At 42.2% G+C, this 16748-nt stretch overlaps 1 protein-coding gene across 1 annotated transcript in view; it reads right to left on the bottom strand.

Annotated features, from left to right (window-relative positions):
- Positions 1–12261: 12261 nt before the first annotated feature.
- MANF (mesencephalic astrocyte derived neurotrophic factor) overlaps positions 12262–16748 on the bottom strand; it is a 252922-nt gene continuing 248435 nt past the window's right edge. Inside the window, exon 4 of the mRNA XM_044077798.1 lies at positions 12262–13533. Within this exon, the coding sequence (XP_043933733.1) occupies positions 13349–13533 (185 nt within the window). The 3' untranslated portion in view covers positions 12262–13348. The remainder of the gene's footprint in view (positions 13534–16748) is intronic.

Below are 16748 nucleotides of genomic sequence, written 5' to 3'. Positions count from 1 at the left end.
CCTCTGAGGAACTGTCTTAAGAGTGGGTGAGAGAATAAGGGTGGATCAGTGTTGTATTCTGCAGAAATGGCTGAGGCATGGATTTTGATGGAGGAAAATGAAAGTCCACTGTTCAACAGCTCAGCTCGATACTGTAATATCTGAGGCAAATTCAGTTTTCTACGATCCTGGCCTTTTTTATCATTCCAAGCGCAAAACCGTTTCCATTTTGCGGAGTAAGCCTTTCTAGTAGATGGCCTTCTGGCCTCCAAAATGACATCCTGCACCTCCTTGGATAGTAGGGTCTGTTGTGGTGTTAAGGAATTTTCCATGCAGCCAGATTGAGTGTTTTCAGCTGACTGTGAAGAGTTTTGTAGCTGTGCTGAGTCAGTAGAAGAGGCATTAGAGGTAGGGTCCAGGGAGGAGAATGTGTTAGGCTCCTCAGGAGTGGGTACCAGTGTTGTCTTGGCCAGTCTGGAGCAATCAGTATCATCCTTGGTCTGTCTGCTCTTGCTTTCAAGAGCACCTTGGGCAGAAGAGGCAAATGTGGGAAGGCGTAAACTGTCCGTGCTGCCCAACTGAAAGAAAGGGCGTCCACTCTCCAGGCCTTTGGATGGAATGTCCTGGAGCAGAATTTTGTCAATTGATTATTCCTGTGGGAGGCAAAGAGATCTATGTCTGGCCTTCCCCACGCTTGGATTATATTTGTAAACACTTGAGGATGCAACTTCCATTCGTGCAGGTCTGTCATATTTCTGCTTAGATTGTCTGCCAGCGAGTTTTCCAAACCTGGCAGGTACTGTGCTTGAAGTTCGATTTGCCATTCCAGAGCCAAGTTCCAAAGTGACATGGCCAGCCTGCACAGGGGGTATGAATGTGTTCCTCCTTGTTTGTTTATGTACCACATTACTGTGGTGTTGTCTGTTCTCATCAATAATTGCCCTGGATGCAGGAGGTCCTTGAAAGCTGTAATTGCATTTATCACTGCTGGCATTTCCTTTTGATTGATGTGAAGGTGCTTTTCCTTTTGGGACCATTTGCCCTGAATGCACCTGTCTGTCATGTGTGCCCCCCAGGCATAGTCTGAGGAGTCTGTTGTGATGACTATTTGCTTGAGGCTTGCAGAATGGTAGACCTGTGTTTGTTTGGCATGCTTGGGCCCACCATAGAAATTCCTTTTGCAAACATGGGATTAGTGGTATTATTGTTTCCAAACTGTGGCTGTGTTGAGACCATAGGTTTTTTTAGGTACCATTGAAGTTTCCTCATATGCAACTTTGCACATGGGATTAGAAGAATGCAAGATGCCATGAAGCCCAGAGCCTGCAGGATTTTCCTTGCAGTTAGCCTGGTACAATTTGCTAGTATTTTGAAGTACTGAGTTAGTTGCCCCTGTTTTTCTGGCGTAAGATAGGCCATCTGGGTGTTGTGTCCAAGTTGGCACCCAGGAAAATTATTTTCTGAGATGGTGTTAGCCTGGATTTCTCTTTGTTGACTGTGTATCCCAGGGAATTCAATAACCATGTTACATAAGCCAGATGTTCCAGAAGTATGTGTTTGCTGTCCGCTTGGATCAGGCAGTCATCCAAATAGGGGTAAATTTGTATCCCTTGAAGTCTGCAGTAGGCAATTACTGATGCCAGGCATTTTGTGAATACTCTGGGTGCAGTAGATAAGCCAAAGGGCAATGCAGAGAATGGATAGTGGATTGAACCTGCAAGAAATCGGAGGTATCTTCTGCAGCTTTGTCTGATTGGGACAAGCAGGTATGCCTCCTTGAGGTCCAATGTTACCAGCCAAGACTCCTTGCCCAGCATGGGAAGAAGCTGCTGTAAGGTGAGCATCTTGAATTTTGGTACGAGTAAAAATGTGTTTAGGATGGATAAGTCCAAAATGGGTCTCCAATCGGTTCCCTTCCTTAGTACCAGGAATAGTCTGGAATAAAAACCTTGACCTTGCTCGTGAGTAGGTACCTCTTGAATAGCTTTCATGTCCATGAGCTTTGAAATTTGTATTTGAGCCTCTGCCCTTTGATTGTGTGGCAGGTTCGGCATGCCTCTCTTTTTTGGAAGAGTGTGAAAATGAAATCTGTAACCTCTGTTTATAATGTCCAGGATCCATTTGTCTGTTGTGATAATATGCCAATATTTTGAAAATAATGCCAGCTTTCCTCCCAAGGGTGCTGCCAGCTGACACTTGCTTGGCATGCAAAGGGGAAAGTCATTGGGTTTGTTTCCTATATTGTTGTGCATTGTCTTCGCCACCTCTTGGTGCTGGAGTTTGCCACTGTCTGCCTCTATATGATCCTTGAGATTGTCCTCTTCCCCTTGTGCACCTGTATCTACCGCTTTGGGGCTTGTCCGTGGCTGGAAAGTACCAGTTTTTTGAAGGCCAATTTCTGCTAAAACGTGGTGGTTGTACCTGTAGAAAAGCTTTGACAGTTTGCATAGATTTAGCTTTTTCTTCCATTTTCCGTAGTATCTCCTCAGCATTAGTACCAAATAATACATCCTTTTGTAAAGGAGCACCTAGTAGTTTAGCTTTAACATGATCAGGCAAGGTTTGTTCCCTAAGCCAGGCATGTCTACGAATGACTGATCCTGTAACAGCAGCTCTACTTGAGGCCTCTAGAGCATCATAGCCACATTGTAAGGTGTGTTTACCCACTTGTTCAGCACTATGCATCATATCCTGCAACTCCTTCAAATCTGGTTGTTCAGGTTGTGACATTTTATTCCTTAATTGTGATAACAGAAACTGCTGATATTTAAGCATATGGAACTGACAATTTAAGGCCCTCATGGCTAGGGTGGCGGAGGTATATACCTTTTTTCCCCACCTTTCTAAGGATCTAGACTCTCTTTCGGAAGGTAATGGATTCTTAGCAGTAGAGGCCTTCATTCACTTGGGGCCTTGAGAAATGGTTTCAGGGTCAGCATTATGGCTTTTGTAAAGAAATTGGTGTGAGTTAGGAACTCTGTAGTACCTATCAGGCTTGACTGGGGCAGGAGGCAGGGAATCCGGATTAAGGCAAGCCTCCGAGTAAACATCATCAAGTATGTCCAAGACAGGAGGAATCACCAGAGGTCTGTGCTGAGGTAGCAAAAGAAATTCCCCAAGTCTTTTCTTGGAATCTGAAAAATCTTGGCCTTCCCAATGGAAGTGTTCCCTCAAGGTATGCAAGGTTTCCCCGAAAGAAAAATCCTCTGGGGGAGATACAGAAGGAATGGACTGCTCTGCATTAGAATCTTCAAAAGGGCAGTACGAGTGTTCCTCTTCATCAGAATGTTCTGAAATAATGGAGCCCTGGTCAGAAGAGGGAGAATCTTCCTCCACTCTGGGTCTCTTGTCCGGAGGGGGTTGGGAACCCCTGATAAGAGTAATTAAATCCTCAGCCATTTTGAGCATCTGCTTTTTAGGCATGGGACCTGGAGATGGGCCCTGTGCAACAGGCCTCTTGGGATGCATGGCTGGTTTGGACTTAGTAAAGGCCTTTATGGAAAAGGAAGATGAGGGTCTGAAGACACCCTGGGTGGAAGTGGACCTGTCCACATTAAGAGGCTCAACACTCACAGTGGCTTTGGTAGCTGTAGTCAGGGTATGGGCCGAGGTACCTGCCGTCTCGGTTACAGAAGACACCAACAGAGAAGTGTCGTCAGTAGTCAGGGGCTGCGTAGGCGCCTCGCTGAGAACCGGACCACGTGTAGTCGATGGAGACCTCGCGTGTCGGTCTTTGTCCTTGCGTTTTTTGGACAAAACGGTAGTCGGAGTCTCCGACGACATTTTATAATCAAAAGCTTCATCAAAAAAGTGCTGGGCGAACTCCGCCCGATGCTTAATAGTGCGTTTATTGAAAGTAGCACAAAAGCAACAGCCCAAGACGTCGTGGTCTGGGCCTAAACAAGGTATACAGAGGGAATGGAAATCCTTATGCGGTATTTGCTTCCCACAAGAAATACAATTGTTAACTTTGTCTGACATCGGTCAGAGGCAAGAAAAGTTTCCCCAATGGGGTACTTAGCTTTAAAGACGACTTCGGTTTCCAAATTTTTGTAATTTCAGGAGCTGGCCGACCGGCACTTGCGAACTGCTTCTGCTTCGGGCACCACGCGGCAAAAAAGACTGAAGAAAATGGTGTCAGCTGTGTCTTATATACCCCTGTCACACTGACGTCAGGAAAGAAAGCGACGACAACCGACACCGGACCTAGACTTTGGAATTCGGCTGACCCGAGGACCCGCCTGACGGCAGGAGAACCCATCTGTTATGACTGCAGCTATATGCACGATGAACATCCACATGTGCCAGCGATGCTGGCATACAAGATTAGGGAAACTGAGTAGAGTACAGAGCATTGTGGGTAGAGGGAGGAGCTCAAGGCTGGGACCCAAGTCTGTGGAAAATGTGGCAGAGTCTAATCCAGGGATCAGATCTGTAACCCAATAGTGAGGAAGAATGATACGGACAACATCAGATACAAGCATATTTCCCTCTGCTGTTAAAGATCCCCAAACTGAATGGCACGATTTTACTCGGGGTTGTTGAAGGCCTTAATGTCTCCTCAAGGAATCTTTGTGCCTGCTCCTCCCTGGTCATCTACTCTTCTTAACAGGCCCATTGAGCAGGAGTCCTCTGAACAGGATTTGGATTCTGGGGAAGAGTCTTTGGCATATTCCACTCAAATCCCTTCTCCTTTGGGTTATGGATATGAGTAAGAGGATTTTATTAGTCCAGATTCTCCCACAGAACTCTTTTGGGGACAGTATTTCTTGCATGATGGAATATTTCAAATGGGACTATTCTCAGGTTTGTTATTCAAAAGAGGTGTTATGAACTCTTTCAAATGGAGTCTCCCAAACTCTCTGCTATGCCTTCATTCTTGGCTGCCCTCTTAGAGACCTTTTCAGCAACCTCTATTGCCTCGGATTCTCAGCCTCCAGTCCCCAAGAAACCAGATAAGTTTTACAAGGTGCCTGATTATTTTTGTACAAATGTCCTTCTGTAGTGTCCATCTCTTCTGCCAATCCTTCTAAACTTTTGCCACCTAAACTATTTCCTTCAGATAAAGATAGTAGAGACATGGAATATCTAGGCAAAAAACATCTATACTGCTGCCACTCTGGCTTTTAGGGCTATTAATTAGCAGACTCGTATGACCAGGTATGTTTTAGCCCTTCTTTCTCAATCTTCTCAGGCACTTTGACAACCCTGATTCAGAAGGGAAGAGCTCAGCCCTTTCTTTATTGGGTTCTACATCTAAAGTGGCTCGCCACTCTATTAGTTATGATACAGCTGTTGCTTACTCTAGGGATGCTGAATTTAGTACTTTTTTTTTTGAGATGTTCCTCTTGGCTTCATCTTCAGCCTTTACCGGATGACATTACAACTAAATTGTTGGATGCCCCTCTTGACAAGAGCATTTTTAGATCTGCTGTTGCTGAGCTTTTAAGTCCCTCTAAGATAAAGGTAAAGGTAGAGCCTTGCAGGAATGGATACATTTTTGTTTATCCTCTCTCTAAATTTCAGAGGAACTATCCACCCAAATTTGCTTTTGTTCACAGATGGTCTCACCCTCCTCCTAAAGGTAAAAAGGGTTCTAGGCAGGTACCCCTAATATAAGTCTACTCAGACTCCTACTTCTCAGAAGCCTCCTTTTCAAGACAAACAATGTTCCATCTGACATTTTGCTTCCCCTTTCTCCAGCCCAGGTTCTCGTATCCCTTCATCTTTCCCTGTCCCTTCCCAACTGGTTAAAGCTCACTAAAGACTAGAGTTTTGTCCATCCTCAAAGGGATATTCCATGGTGTGGAAATCCCCTCCTTTTCTGGGCATCTCTCATCTTCCTCAGTAACAGCTTCCTTTCTTTCCAGAACTATTTCAGGCCCTTCTTCCTCAGGGCACCATTCAAGTTGTGCCCCCTGCTGCTCAGGAAGGAAAAGTTTTTATTCCAGGATGATCCTGGTTTCCAAGAAGGAAGGCACCTAGAGACCCATTCTGGATCTTTCTCAGCTCAACATCTTTCTAAAGGTCCCCCTCCTTTCAGATGTCCCTTCTAACCCTGTTCCCTCCTTCCCCAGGCATTCTTGGTATCCCTGGACCTCAAGGATGTCTACCTACACATCTCCATCTGTCCCCTTTTCAGGAAGTTTTTTTTCTCTGTTTCTTCCTCATATTTTCAGTTCTCTGCTTTGCACTATGGCCTCACTACTGCCCCAAGGGTATTTACCAAATGCCTTGCTCCTGTCATTGCCTTCTGCAGGATGAGAGGGGTTCAGATCTTTCCCTGTCTAGACGACCTGCTCATTTAGATGTTGTCCCCTGAAGTCCTGCTTCTGCAGCTCCAGTTTAATCTTTTACAAAGCCTGGGGTTTACCATAAGCTTTCAGAAATCAGTCCTGGTTCTTTCTCAGGATCATGTTTTTCTCAGTTGCAGGATTCAGACCATTCATATGCTGGCATCCCTGCCTCCAACCACCCAAGGCCCTCTCTCTGATCACCTTTTTTCAAACTCTTCTTCCTCTGGCTTCAGTCACAGCTATTTCCTCAGGGTTCTAGGATTCGTGGCTTCCACCATTCCTATGCTGCCTCTAGCTAGGAGTCCATATGAGAAAACTACAGTGGATCCTCAAGTCAGTGTGGCTTCAACACCATCATCCACTGGATTTCCTAATTCCCCAACTTACATGTCTCAAACTTGAGCTTCAGTGGTGGATTAGTCAACTTTCTCTCAACCCAGGACTTACTTTCCAACCACCAGTCCTAGTCTCAGGAACTTTTTTCTGATGCCTTGGACAGGGTGGGTAGCCTCCTTTGGTTTCCTCAAGATCCAGGGTCTCTGGCCTCCCCATCAGAGGTCAGATCACATCAAAAGGAAGGAAATGGGAGTTCTTTTTCTAGCTCTTCACGCTTTTTCTTCCCCCTTTCTTTCAGTGCCTCTCAAAGTTTTCACAGATAATACCACAGTGATGTGGTATATAAACAAGCAAGGGGGAAGGCAGTCCTACCCTCTTTGCAGAACTGCTCTTCAGATTATCTAGCTCTCCAGTACCAAGTGACTTTTCAGGCTGTCTACATACCTTTACAGCAAAATATAACGGCAGACTGAGCAGACCACAAACTCATGAATGGATGCTTCATAGAGATGCATTTCTGGATATTGCCATCAGTGGGGTATTCCATGGGTAGATCTTTTTGCCTCCCCTCTGAACAGCCAACTTCCTCATTTCTGTGCCAAAGTCCCAAACCCTCTGGCTCTGAAAGTGGACACCCTATCTTATCCTTGGAAGGGGATGTTTCTGTATGCCTCCCTTCCCCCGATTCTGAAGGTTCTGCTCAAGATCAAACAAGACTCCCCCAAAATCTTGATGGTGACCCCCTTTTGGCCCAGACAGCATTAGTTCCCCCTTCTTCACTTAGCTAAGGGCAATCACCACAAGTTACCACACTGGGTTGGGCCTTCTCGCACACAAGATAAAGGGTTTCTTATTGATCCTCACTTGTCCACTCTTCAAATAACGTTGTGGGTGATAGGGTTTTGATCCCTTTCACGCACCTCTTTTCTGAAGACATGCTTACGGTTCTGCAGGAGGCCAGGAACCTCACTCCCAGAAAATCATTTTGTCCAAATTAACAGATTTTTTTTGTTTGACGAGTCTCTTATAACCAGGATCCCTTTTCACTGAGGATCCCTCTGGACCTCTCCGATTTGTGTGAATTGCTCCATACTGGGCTAGCATACTGTTCAGTTAAAGCTCACCCCTCAGCTATTTCTCTTTGTCTACCCTTGACTCTTCCTTCTAGCCTCTAGATTTGTGGTCAAAAAATTTCTTAAAGGTGTCCTTCATATCATCCCAAGAAGCCTATTCCACACCTTCCTCGGACCTCAATTTTGCTCTTGAAATACTGAAACTGTCTTCTTTTGAGCATGCAGCTTCAGCTTACTTGGAAAACTATTCTTTTTTTTTGGCCCCTACTTCAGTTGAGAGAGTATCTGTACTCCAGGCTCTTATGGCTCTTCCTCATTTCTTAGTTTTTCATAGGGACAGGGTGTCTCTTCATACTAATCATTCTTTTTATGCCCAAGGTGGTCAATGGGGTTGTCTTTTAATCAGTCTGTCAATTTACTGTCCTTCTCCGCAGGCTGCTAGTGAGAAGGTTCTTGGTCCCTTGGAGTCGCATAGGCAGCTCAGATATTATTTGGATAAGATTCAAGGAATTTGCAAATCTGAGCAACTTTGTTTTCTTTCATCCCGGGTCTGAGTTTAGCAATTTCTAAACAAATCATACCTTCCTGGATCTCTAAGGCAATTTCTTTTTGTTATTCCTTTCAAGGTAAATATCTTTCTACTTCTGTAAAGGCTCATTCTATCAAAGCTGTTGCTTCCTCTGGTGCTTTTTTTCAAAGGACTGGGCACCAATACCATCCCTCAAGCTGCTACTTGGACTGCTGTCCATATCTTATATCTTCACTAAACATTACGTTAAGTTGGATGTTGTTTCCAGAACAAAAGCTATCCTGCGTGGGTTTCCAGAAGGCTCTTCCTTCTTCCTCCCAAATTCTTTCCTGAGCTTTTGTACTCTCCTTTATGTAAAGAATACTCCAACAGTGACATGAAAAGATATAGTACAGTTGTGTAAAATCTTACCATAACAGTAGATGTACTTCCATTCCCTGTTGCAGTATTCACTCCCTCCCTCCTCCCCTTCTGCTCTGCTCTATTCACTTTGCCTTCCTGGCCAGGATTCCCCCCCCCCCCCCCCTTCTGGCTCAACGTGTTCCTCCTGGGGTTTTCAGTTCTGAGGTGTGCATGTCCATATGTCACCTTTATGCCCTATGCCTTGCATGGGGAGCTTATGTGTGACGTACAAGATCTGTCAATTCCAAAGGCTTTGTTATACTGGCTGGATGCTGGGCTACCTTTGGCAGGAGATCCCTTTTGTAAAGAATACTGCAACAGTGAAGAGAAGGACATCTACTCTTATGGTAAGATTTTACACAGCTGTACTTTATTCACTCTGCAAATGTCAGACTGATGGACTGCCATCCCAGATGCCTATTTAGTGGCCTTCCTTGAAGTGCATGCTTTTTGCTGTGATAAGAATTAAGGAATATCTCCTTAAAAGGGAGCAACTACCCATTCATTGTAAGGGATTAATTAATGGACACAGTTTTAACTGAAATGAATCATACTGCAAACCATTTGCTCTGTCACTATATTATTCAACAGTTTTTTTACATACTCTGGAACACACATCTCAGAAAGGAATGATTAATAAAAAAATGAAATACACAAATTACATACAAGGTAAAGTGGAAACTAGATCCTATTTTACGAAAGAAAAATGGACAGTCCAGTTACAAAGTAAGACAATTATAAACTTTTAATTTGCCAATATACCAAGCAAAAGAAATTGCTACTTAAGACAATAACCCAAGATCATGCTTCATGTGTGCAAAAGTATGACATCCAATGGGAGTGGGGCATTAACATACTGAATATAATCAGGTGTAAGAATGGAAAGAATAAATTCTAAGCAGCGTGATCTGCAACACAACCTTTAGATTTCTTCTGACATCAGATTCTCTCAGTCTGGCAACCAAAGAATGGATACAAATATTCAATACAGCAACAAACATGCCTATGTAGAACAACTTGGCCCCAGAATCACTGTGCCTGAAGTGAGGTCTAACCTGCTTCACTTGGTAAAATACGTTTTCCTAGTAGATTATGAAATGTTGCAGAACAAATCTTTGGGACAACACACTGCCTTAAAAATCCCCAACAGCCGCTCAAACAGATTAAGGTTTATTAGACTCAAGTGACTGCTACCCATCCCCAGGACACTAATGCTGAAAACCAACTACGAAGTATTCTGTTACCAGGGTCATTTTGAAAAGAGAAGAAAACTACATTGGATGAGTCAAAGGGTAGTCATTAGAATTGCAGGATTCTGACTCTTCCCTTATGCAGATGTACTAATTACCTAGCACCAAATGGAATAGAGGAGGGCAAAAAGATATTTGCCTAGTCCAAGCGAAAAGCCTCCTCTGATGCAGCCACAGTGCTGTAGAGCCTAAAGAACACAATGTTAGAGGTACACTAAAGGGAAAATGTTTTATATTTAGTTCCCACTCATCTACAGAATCTTCTTCAAAATAGATGGGCCATTTTTACTCCTGCTGTGGATCCTGTTGCCTGCTAATATCACCTTTTTTGTTGACCTTTAACATACACTCTGCCCCTGTAGTCAGATGATGTGCTTCACAGCCCACTCCTACTGTCAGATAAAGTACAGACACAAAATCTTACTATGTACCACTTGCTCATGTATAAACCTACAACTTTGGCACTGCCTTATACAGATTTCTGGACAGACAGGTAAAGAGCTACACAACCAGTACAGCCTGCTGTGTCAGAAACCTTCTTCTGCACCAAAGGCCAGCTAAGCCTCCAAAACAGTTTCACAAACAAAGGCACATGCACTCAAAATGTTTCGAGTCTAAAAGGCCTGAAGATGAATTTCTAGAAATAAATTCAGTCATGTGCCCCATCATGAAATTCTTAGCTGAGATTTTTTTCAGCTAGCTATTATATTCAGTAAGTTAGCAAATTATGTCTTTGCGGCTGAGTAACTACAATGCTCTTTGGGAATACTGTGGAATTATTCCTAGACCATTTATTTCTAACGCTGTCTCTCTCTCAACCACTAAATATATGAAAACAGACCATTTATTCTGGAGGCATGCATATTCTTAATTTATTCCCTTGACAGAGAAAGAGAAATACAATCTAACCATTTTGAAATTATCTTCTTCCAGATTATTTCAAGAGCCAGAAATCCCAGGATGGAGACCCATTCCCTCGAGTTTCTGGGAGCAAGTACCTTGAATAAGTACCTGGGGACTGAAAGGGAGTGGCCTGACTGCAAAATACAAGAAATCTACTCGGACAGTATTCTAAACAAGGAAACAGAATGGCATTAAGGAGGATTTGGAAAGGACTACATTTTAAAGGACAAAGAGATCTTCTCAGTCTTAAACACCCACTTTTCTATGGTAGAACTGGTGACAGTATACCTCTAACCAAGGAAGTGAGCAGCTGTAACCCCAAAGAAACTTCAGGCTTGTTTAAAACTTTGCATTATAAGGTTTGGCTCTGTCTACAAAAGACGTGGATACTATTTTCCAGAATTACCCTTGGAGGGAACACTGTTTTACAGAAGTGGGAAAAGAAAATGGCAACAAATAAGAGTGCCCTAGCCTTACCTGTCCTTTAGTGATCAGGAAAAGGAGTGGCCTTATCAAGATTACTTCTGGAAGTAGATTTATTCTCCTTAATTATCAGACCTAACCCATGCAATTCTCTAGATGACCAAATAGGAAAACCTCACCATTAGTAACTGTATCATTACTATTTTCAACTATTACGACCTACTGATGTTTTGCCTCTACACCACCATAAAGTAATTATACATATTACAACTTGTCCACAGCTCTGGAACAGTAAAAAAAAATCCACTCTCAAAGCTTTTTGGTACTATGCTTTATTACCTTGAAAGATGAGCAATGCTTATGGTAATGAAGCTGACAAACTAGTCTTCTCCATAATAGAAAGGCCTTCTCTCTTCTCCAAAATGAGTGAAAATTCAAACTACTCCATACTGGATACCTCTTCAAGTCTTTTTGTTTCTAGCTATGGAGAAAACTTGGCAAAACAGAGAAGAGATTCAAAGCTATTCTGGATAAGGTCTTATTTAGTGGTACTACACCCCTGCAAGATGAGCCTTATTTAAACATTTCTACAACCTCAGAATTAACATACTTGTTGTCCCACTCTCAAATTTCAAGAACCATGGTATTAATCGTCTGAAAAAATAAAAAAGTTATTTACAGTAAATTTATATCTCAATCATCAAGCTCCACCCTAGTACTGGTAAACTCAGATTCACAGTTTAAAGTAAAGCCATTCTACTACTTAAGCATAGAAAAAAAAAATCTTAGGAGGCATGGGTATCACACCTCAACTGTCCAAATTTTCACAGAATGTAGAGATTTTTGCCTCATATTTTGGTCTGCTTCTCAAAATCTGTGATTTTCTGGCAAACCACTGTGGACTGAAGTCACTAAATAATGACACATTGAGTTTCAAACTTCATATCCTTCAGAAAATGCATGCTCACACAAAGCATGTTATTCTAGCAACTCTCTTAAATTTGTAAGAGCAATGTTTAAAATCTATCCCTATTTTTGGTCTTTTGTCCCCCCCCCAATCACATTTTAAGCTTTGTCCAGATTTCTTGCACTAAGGTTGAGAGGTATGATGGGGTCTCATGATGACTACAGCAATATTTGGCCCAAAACAAAGCATGGTTTAGCCACTATATAAAAAACCTGCCAAAATATGGTAAGAGATAAGATCTTGTACAAAAGCATAATCTGAACAAGAAGGCTTTGCTGCTTTTTACCTTCGTCATTGCCAAGTCACCCTCTAATGGCCATTTATGGGTAACCTTCTTGAACTAGCCTCTAAGAGAAGCAGCAGAACAGTCAGGGGTGAAATGTAACAAGTAAAGCCTTACTATGTTAAAATCACAACTAACTGATGTGGAAAGGGTACTAGTAAATGATGCTAACAAACAGCAGAGAGTTACTATCTAAACTAGCTGCTACCAAAAGAATTTTCTAGGCCCAAGTTGAAAGTAAGGCCCAGTTACGTGGCCTGTTATGCAGCTGTTAAACTGCAAGGAAAACAAAGAACATCTCTTGCTTCAAATCAGACTATATAAACAGTAACAAACAAGTTCTTAAGCTTTGCCCCCTCCCCATACACCTGGAAAAATTGAAACAAAACATACCTAAAATTATACACCTCACAGTAAAACACAAACTATGTAGGTAACAAAAGCAGACACAATAAAATGGACCTTTAAGATAAAAATTTGTGTAGTGAAGGCTGCTCTTCACAACACCAAATTAAGCTGGAAACCCACAAAGTAAAACTACAACTGGCAACAGAAGTTTAAACTACTGCATGACTCAAAATATTTCAGAATTTGAATAAGTGTGTCTAGAACTGTTAAGGCTACTAGCAAACTGTTCCAGATCAATCAAAAAGGAAAGCTGATGAAATTAGTTACACTGCTCTAAGGGTGTCAAGGCAGTAAACATAGTGCAATTTGAAAAATGTCCTGGCCAGCACAATGCATGATCCACTTAAGGAACTTTGAGAGTTTGATACTGAAAGCTCTCCCCTTTTTTATCTATTTCAAGTTATAAAGTTCTTGGAGTCCAGAACAATGAACAAACAGTTTCTGGAAGTAGTAGATGGTAACTTTCTACTGATGTTTAATGGCAAATCACATAAGGTGGTTAGAGGTCTGTCCGTGCACTGGAAAGGTTTGGCGCATACTTTGGCATAAGTTCATTGATTTTCTTGATGTACTCAGATTTTTCAGCACACCCTTTGCAGGATTCGCCCCAGTCTTCAAGAATTTTTTTCAGCTCCTTCACTTTCAGCTTTTTTAGATCAACTGTACTCAGATCAATCTTCTTATCTGCATAAGAAAGGAGTGTTCAGTTAAAAGAAAGATCATCTCTTGTACATTAAAATTTGCAACAATCCATTGCAGTCATATGCCACCAATCTGCTGTAGCTATCTTTTGTAACTTGTTTAATGCAATTGTTTTTCAAAGACAATAAAAATCTGACTAAATCAAAACTGTGTACATCTGCTCCATAAGGACTTTTACGAATGTTAACATAGGCTGAGGAAATACAAATATTCTGTGTGTGTGTGCGTGTCTGGAGGTGTGAAACAACAAGCCAAGCAGAAATGAGGGAATCCATCACTTAAAAACACTTAGCCTTTCGTCTTTTCCCAGTTAGGGGTCGCCACAGCGGAACTCAGGTCCGCTAATGATTGGCAGTGGATTTTTCAGTGCTGAGTTGCCAACCCAATGCCCACCTTCAAAAAAGGCACACCCATTCACGCACACACCTACCTGCATGTCTTGAAATTTCACTCGACCGCAGGGAGGACATGCAGACAGAAGAAGGCGCTCCAGCCGAGAATCGAACAGGAGAACCTCTTGCTGTGAGGCGACAATGCTAACTGCTGCACCACCGCGGCTGGCCACTTAAACACTTAGTGCATTTCTTAAATTACAGGCTGACCACATTTCCTCAAAACTAAATTTGCATCTATTTCTTCTTCCTTCAGATAAACTATGTTTGAATTAGCATTATGAGATTGCAGTAAGGTTTATAAACTAAACCTGCATAATTGACTAATGTGGGAGATGGTTAAATATCAAGACTTTTCTTTCTGCTCAAATATAGAAGTCAACTGTTCTTGGACATACTAACATTATGGAAGGGTTACAAGAATGGGATTTCTCAAAATGTTAAAAATGATTCAAAACTATATTAAAAAGAAGAATAGTATTGGAAAGACAAAATAAAAAATACCATAAGAATTCCCATAGTTCCTTCCAATTAGCAAACTCCTTTTTAAATCTTAAACTAATCACCTCATGCGACCAGAATTTTGTTAGTGGCTTGCATGTTTATAGGTGCTGCTGGGGAGGATGGTAGTTAGAAGCCATTGCTGGCTCACCCATCCTGGGGGAGGGAGGTGGCTCAGGCTGACCACATGGGTGGCACCTAGCTGGAACACTAGAGTGCAGACCTGTGCATTTGTACTTTGCAACTGATGGGGAAACTGGCTTGTGGAGGTATACTTCCCCTTGAGTGGGGAGCAATTCTGGGCTCAAAAGAGTCGCTAAAAGGGGCTTCCCAAGGGCAGATGGTAGGCCACCTTCTGGACCAGCATGGTAGTCCACTTCTTAAAACTGAACTTTCACCAGAGAACAGGGGGCTAATAGGGATGCCTTGGCAGAAACAAATGGACTGCAAGGCTCTTGCCAGTTCAGGAATACCCAGCTCCTGTTTTGCTGAAACAAATGAGCTGACTGGATGAAGCTAGGGCCACAATCAGGAAATGATTCCAAATTGACACTATTGGTTACTGCGATAAGTGAAAATGGACACTTTTGATTACTGAAAGAGTAATTAAGACATTGGGATTATGCAAAGTGGACAAAAAAGGGGGGAGCCTGGATTATTAGGTTTAAACACTGATACGATTATACAAAGTGGACAAAAAAGGGGGAGGGAGTCTGGATTATTAGTTTAAACACGGACATTAACTTCTAATATGGAAGCATTGACCCCAGATAAGACAGGATAAATTCAATATGGCCAATGTTTACATTGATATTAAGAGTGGTAAAATGTTTCAAAATAAGGTGATTTTGACCAGAGGAGAGGCCATAAAGGAGACCAATCATCATTATTATTAACCTATGTAGAAATACAAACTGATTTAGGGTCTTAAGCTTAGGATCTTGAGTCCACAGTTTTACATTTCCAAAAAAAACACTTTCAAAGGTAATTCAGGATTACTTGAGGAACCATGTGACAGTTTAAAAGATTCGGGAATTGACAAAAACAAATAAATGCACACATTAAACGCAGCATTCCAGGAAACTGCACTCTAAAATTATTCTATGCTGAGCTCTCAAAATATCCTTGCCCATGCCTCAGTAAGCTAAGGCTCTCAAAAAGTCCATGCCTGTCCTAAGTAAGCTAAGCAGAATACATATTGGTACAACACCTATGAGTCACCATGTGATGGATCATCCCAAATCCTGTGCAGAATACACTGAGCAGAAACAAAGAGCACCAGTGATTGGTGACTCCATACTCAGGCATACAGATTTTAAATCTCAAAGATGGTTAAAAGCATGGTGACAGTGAGTTATCATTCAGAAGCCAAATAGCCAACATTTCAAGGGACCTTAAACAGAGAAATACAATTATGACATGGTGGTAGTGGTCCAAACAGGGGTAAATTACCCAGCACAGAAACCCCTTAGCAATATGTAGGAAAAAGTCAGAGCTCTCTATACATGTCACAAATGCAGAAAAGACCTTGGTAATGAGTGGAATCATTTCTTCCAAGAATGGTGCCAACATACAAAAGATGATTAGTTTTGACAACTGGCTGCATAGCTGGTTTATTCTAAGGGGATTGGGTATACATGAGCGGTATACATGAGCATGGAATGAGATGACTGACAACTGAATTACATCAAGGTAGCACTGCTCAATACAAGATGTCTAAATAACAAGTTATCCAAGCTTAAGGCCCTCCTGTATTTACAGCACATTCATGTAAGTGATATTACTGAAACTTAAGTTTAAATGCTCAGAAAGCACTCCCTCTATACCTGGGTTTTGTACATAGGATCATAGCAGGTTACTAGGCTATCAATCCGGAGGTCATTTCAAGCCTTGCTGTTTCATCCGAATGTAATACCATAGACACTCTAGTCAGTACCCAGGAATATATTTAGTCATGACTGGCCAATTTCCAGGAGGGTTGTGGGTGCTATTCCCCCGTAAGAATTTATGGTGCCCCATCCACTCATCTAGGTTCCTTCTGAACAGTGTCATAGAGGTTCTCTGCTTCACAAGAATTGCAGCCTATTCCAAAAACGTGGCAGTAGCTGGGCCTTCCAGCAAGTCCTATTCAAGTTGCAGGGCATATTTATGTCCCTAGAATGGGTAGTTCTAGTCCTGTTTGATTTACAGATGTGTAGCAAATTCATTAGGTTTGGGTCAGAGACTGTTCTATAAGCCAGGCTCAAGTCTCTCCCTTTAAAAGGGGAAGGGGGGGAAATTAGAAAATTAAAACCCCCCCCGGAA

This window comes from Protopterus annectens, chromosome 7.part0 (genome assembly GCF_019279795.1).
Source record: "Protopterus annectens isolate FY-2018-M chromosome 7.part0, PAN1.0, whole genome shotgun sequence".
NCBI classification, from domain to species: domain Eukaryota; kingdom Metazoa; phylum Chordata; order Ceratodontiformes; family Protopteridae; genus Protopterus; species Protopterus annectens.
Note: the sequence above shows the minus strand (reverse complement) of the source record. Positions and strands in the feature narration are given on the sequence as shown.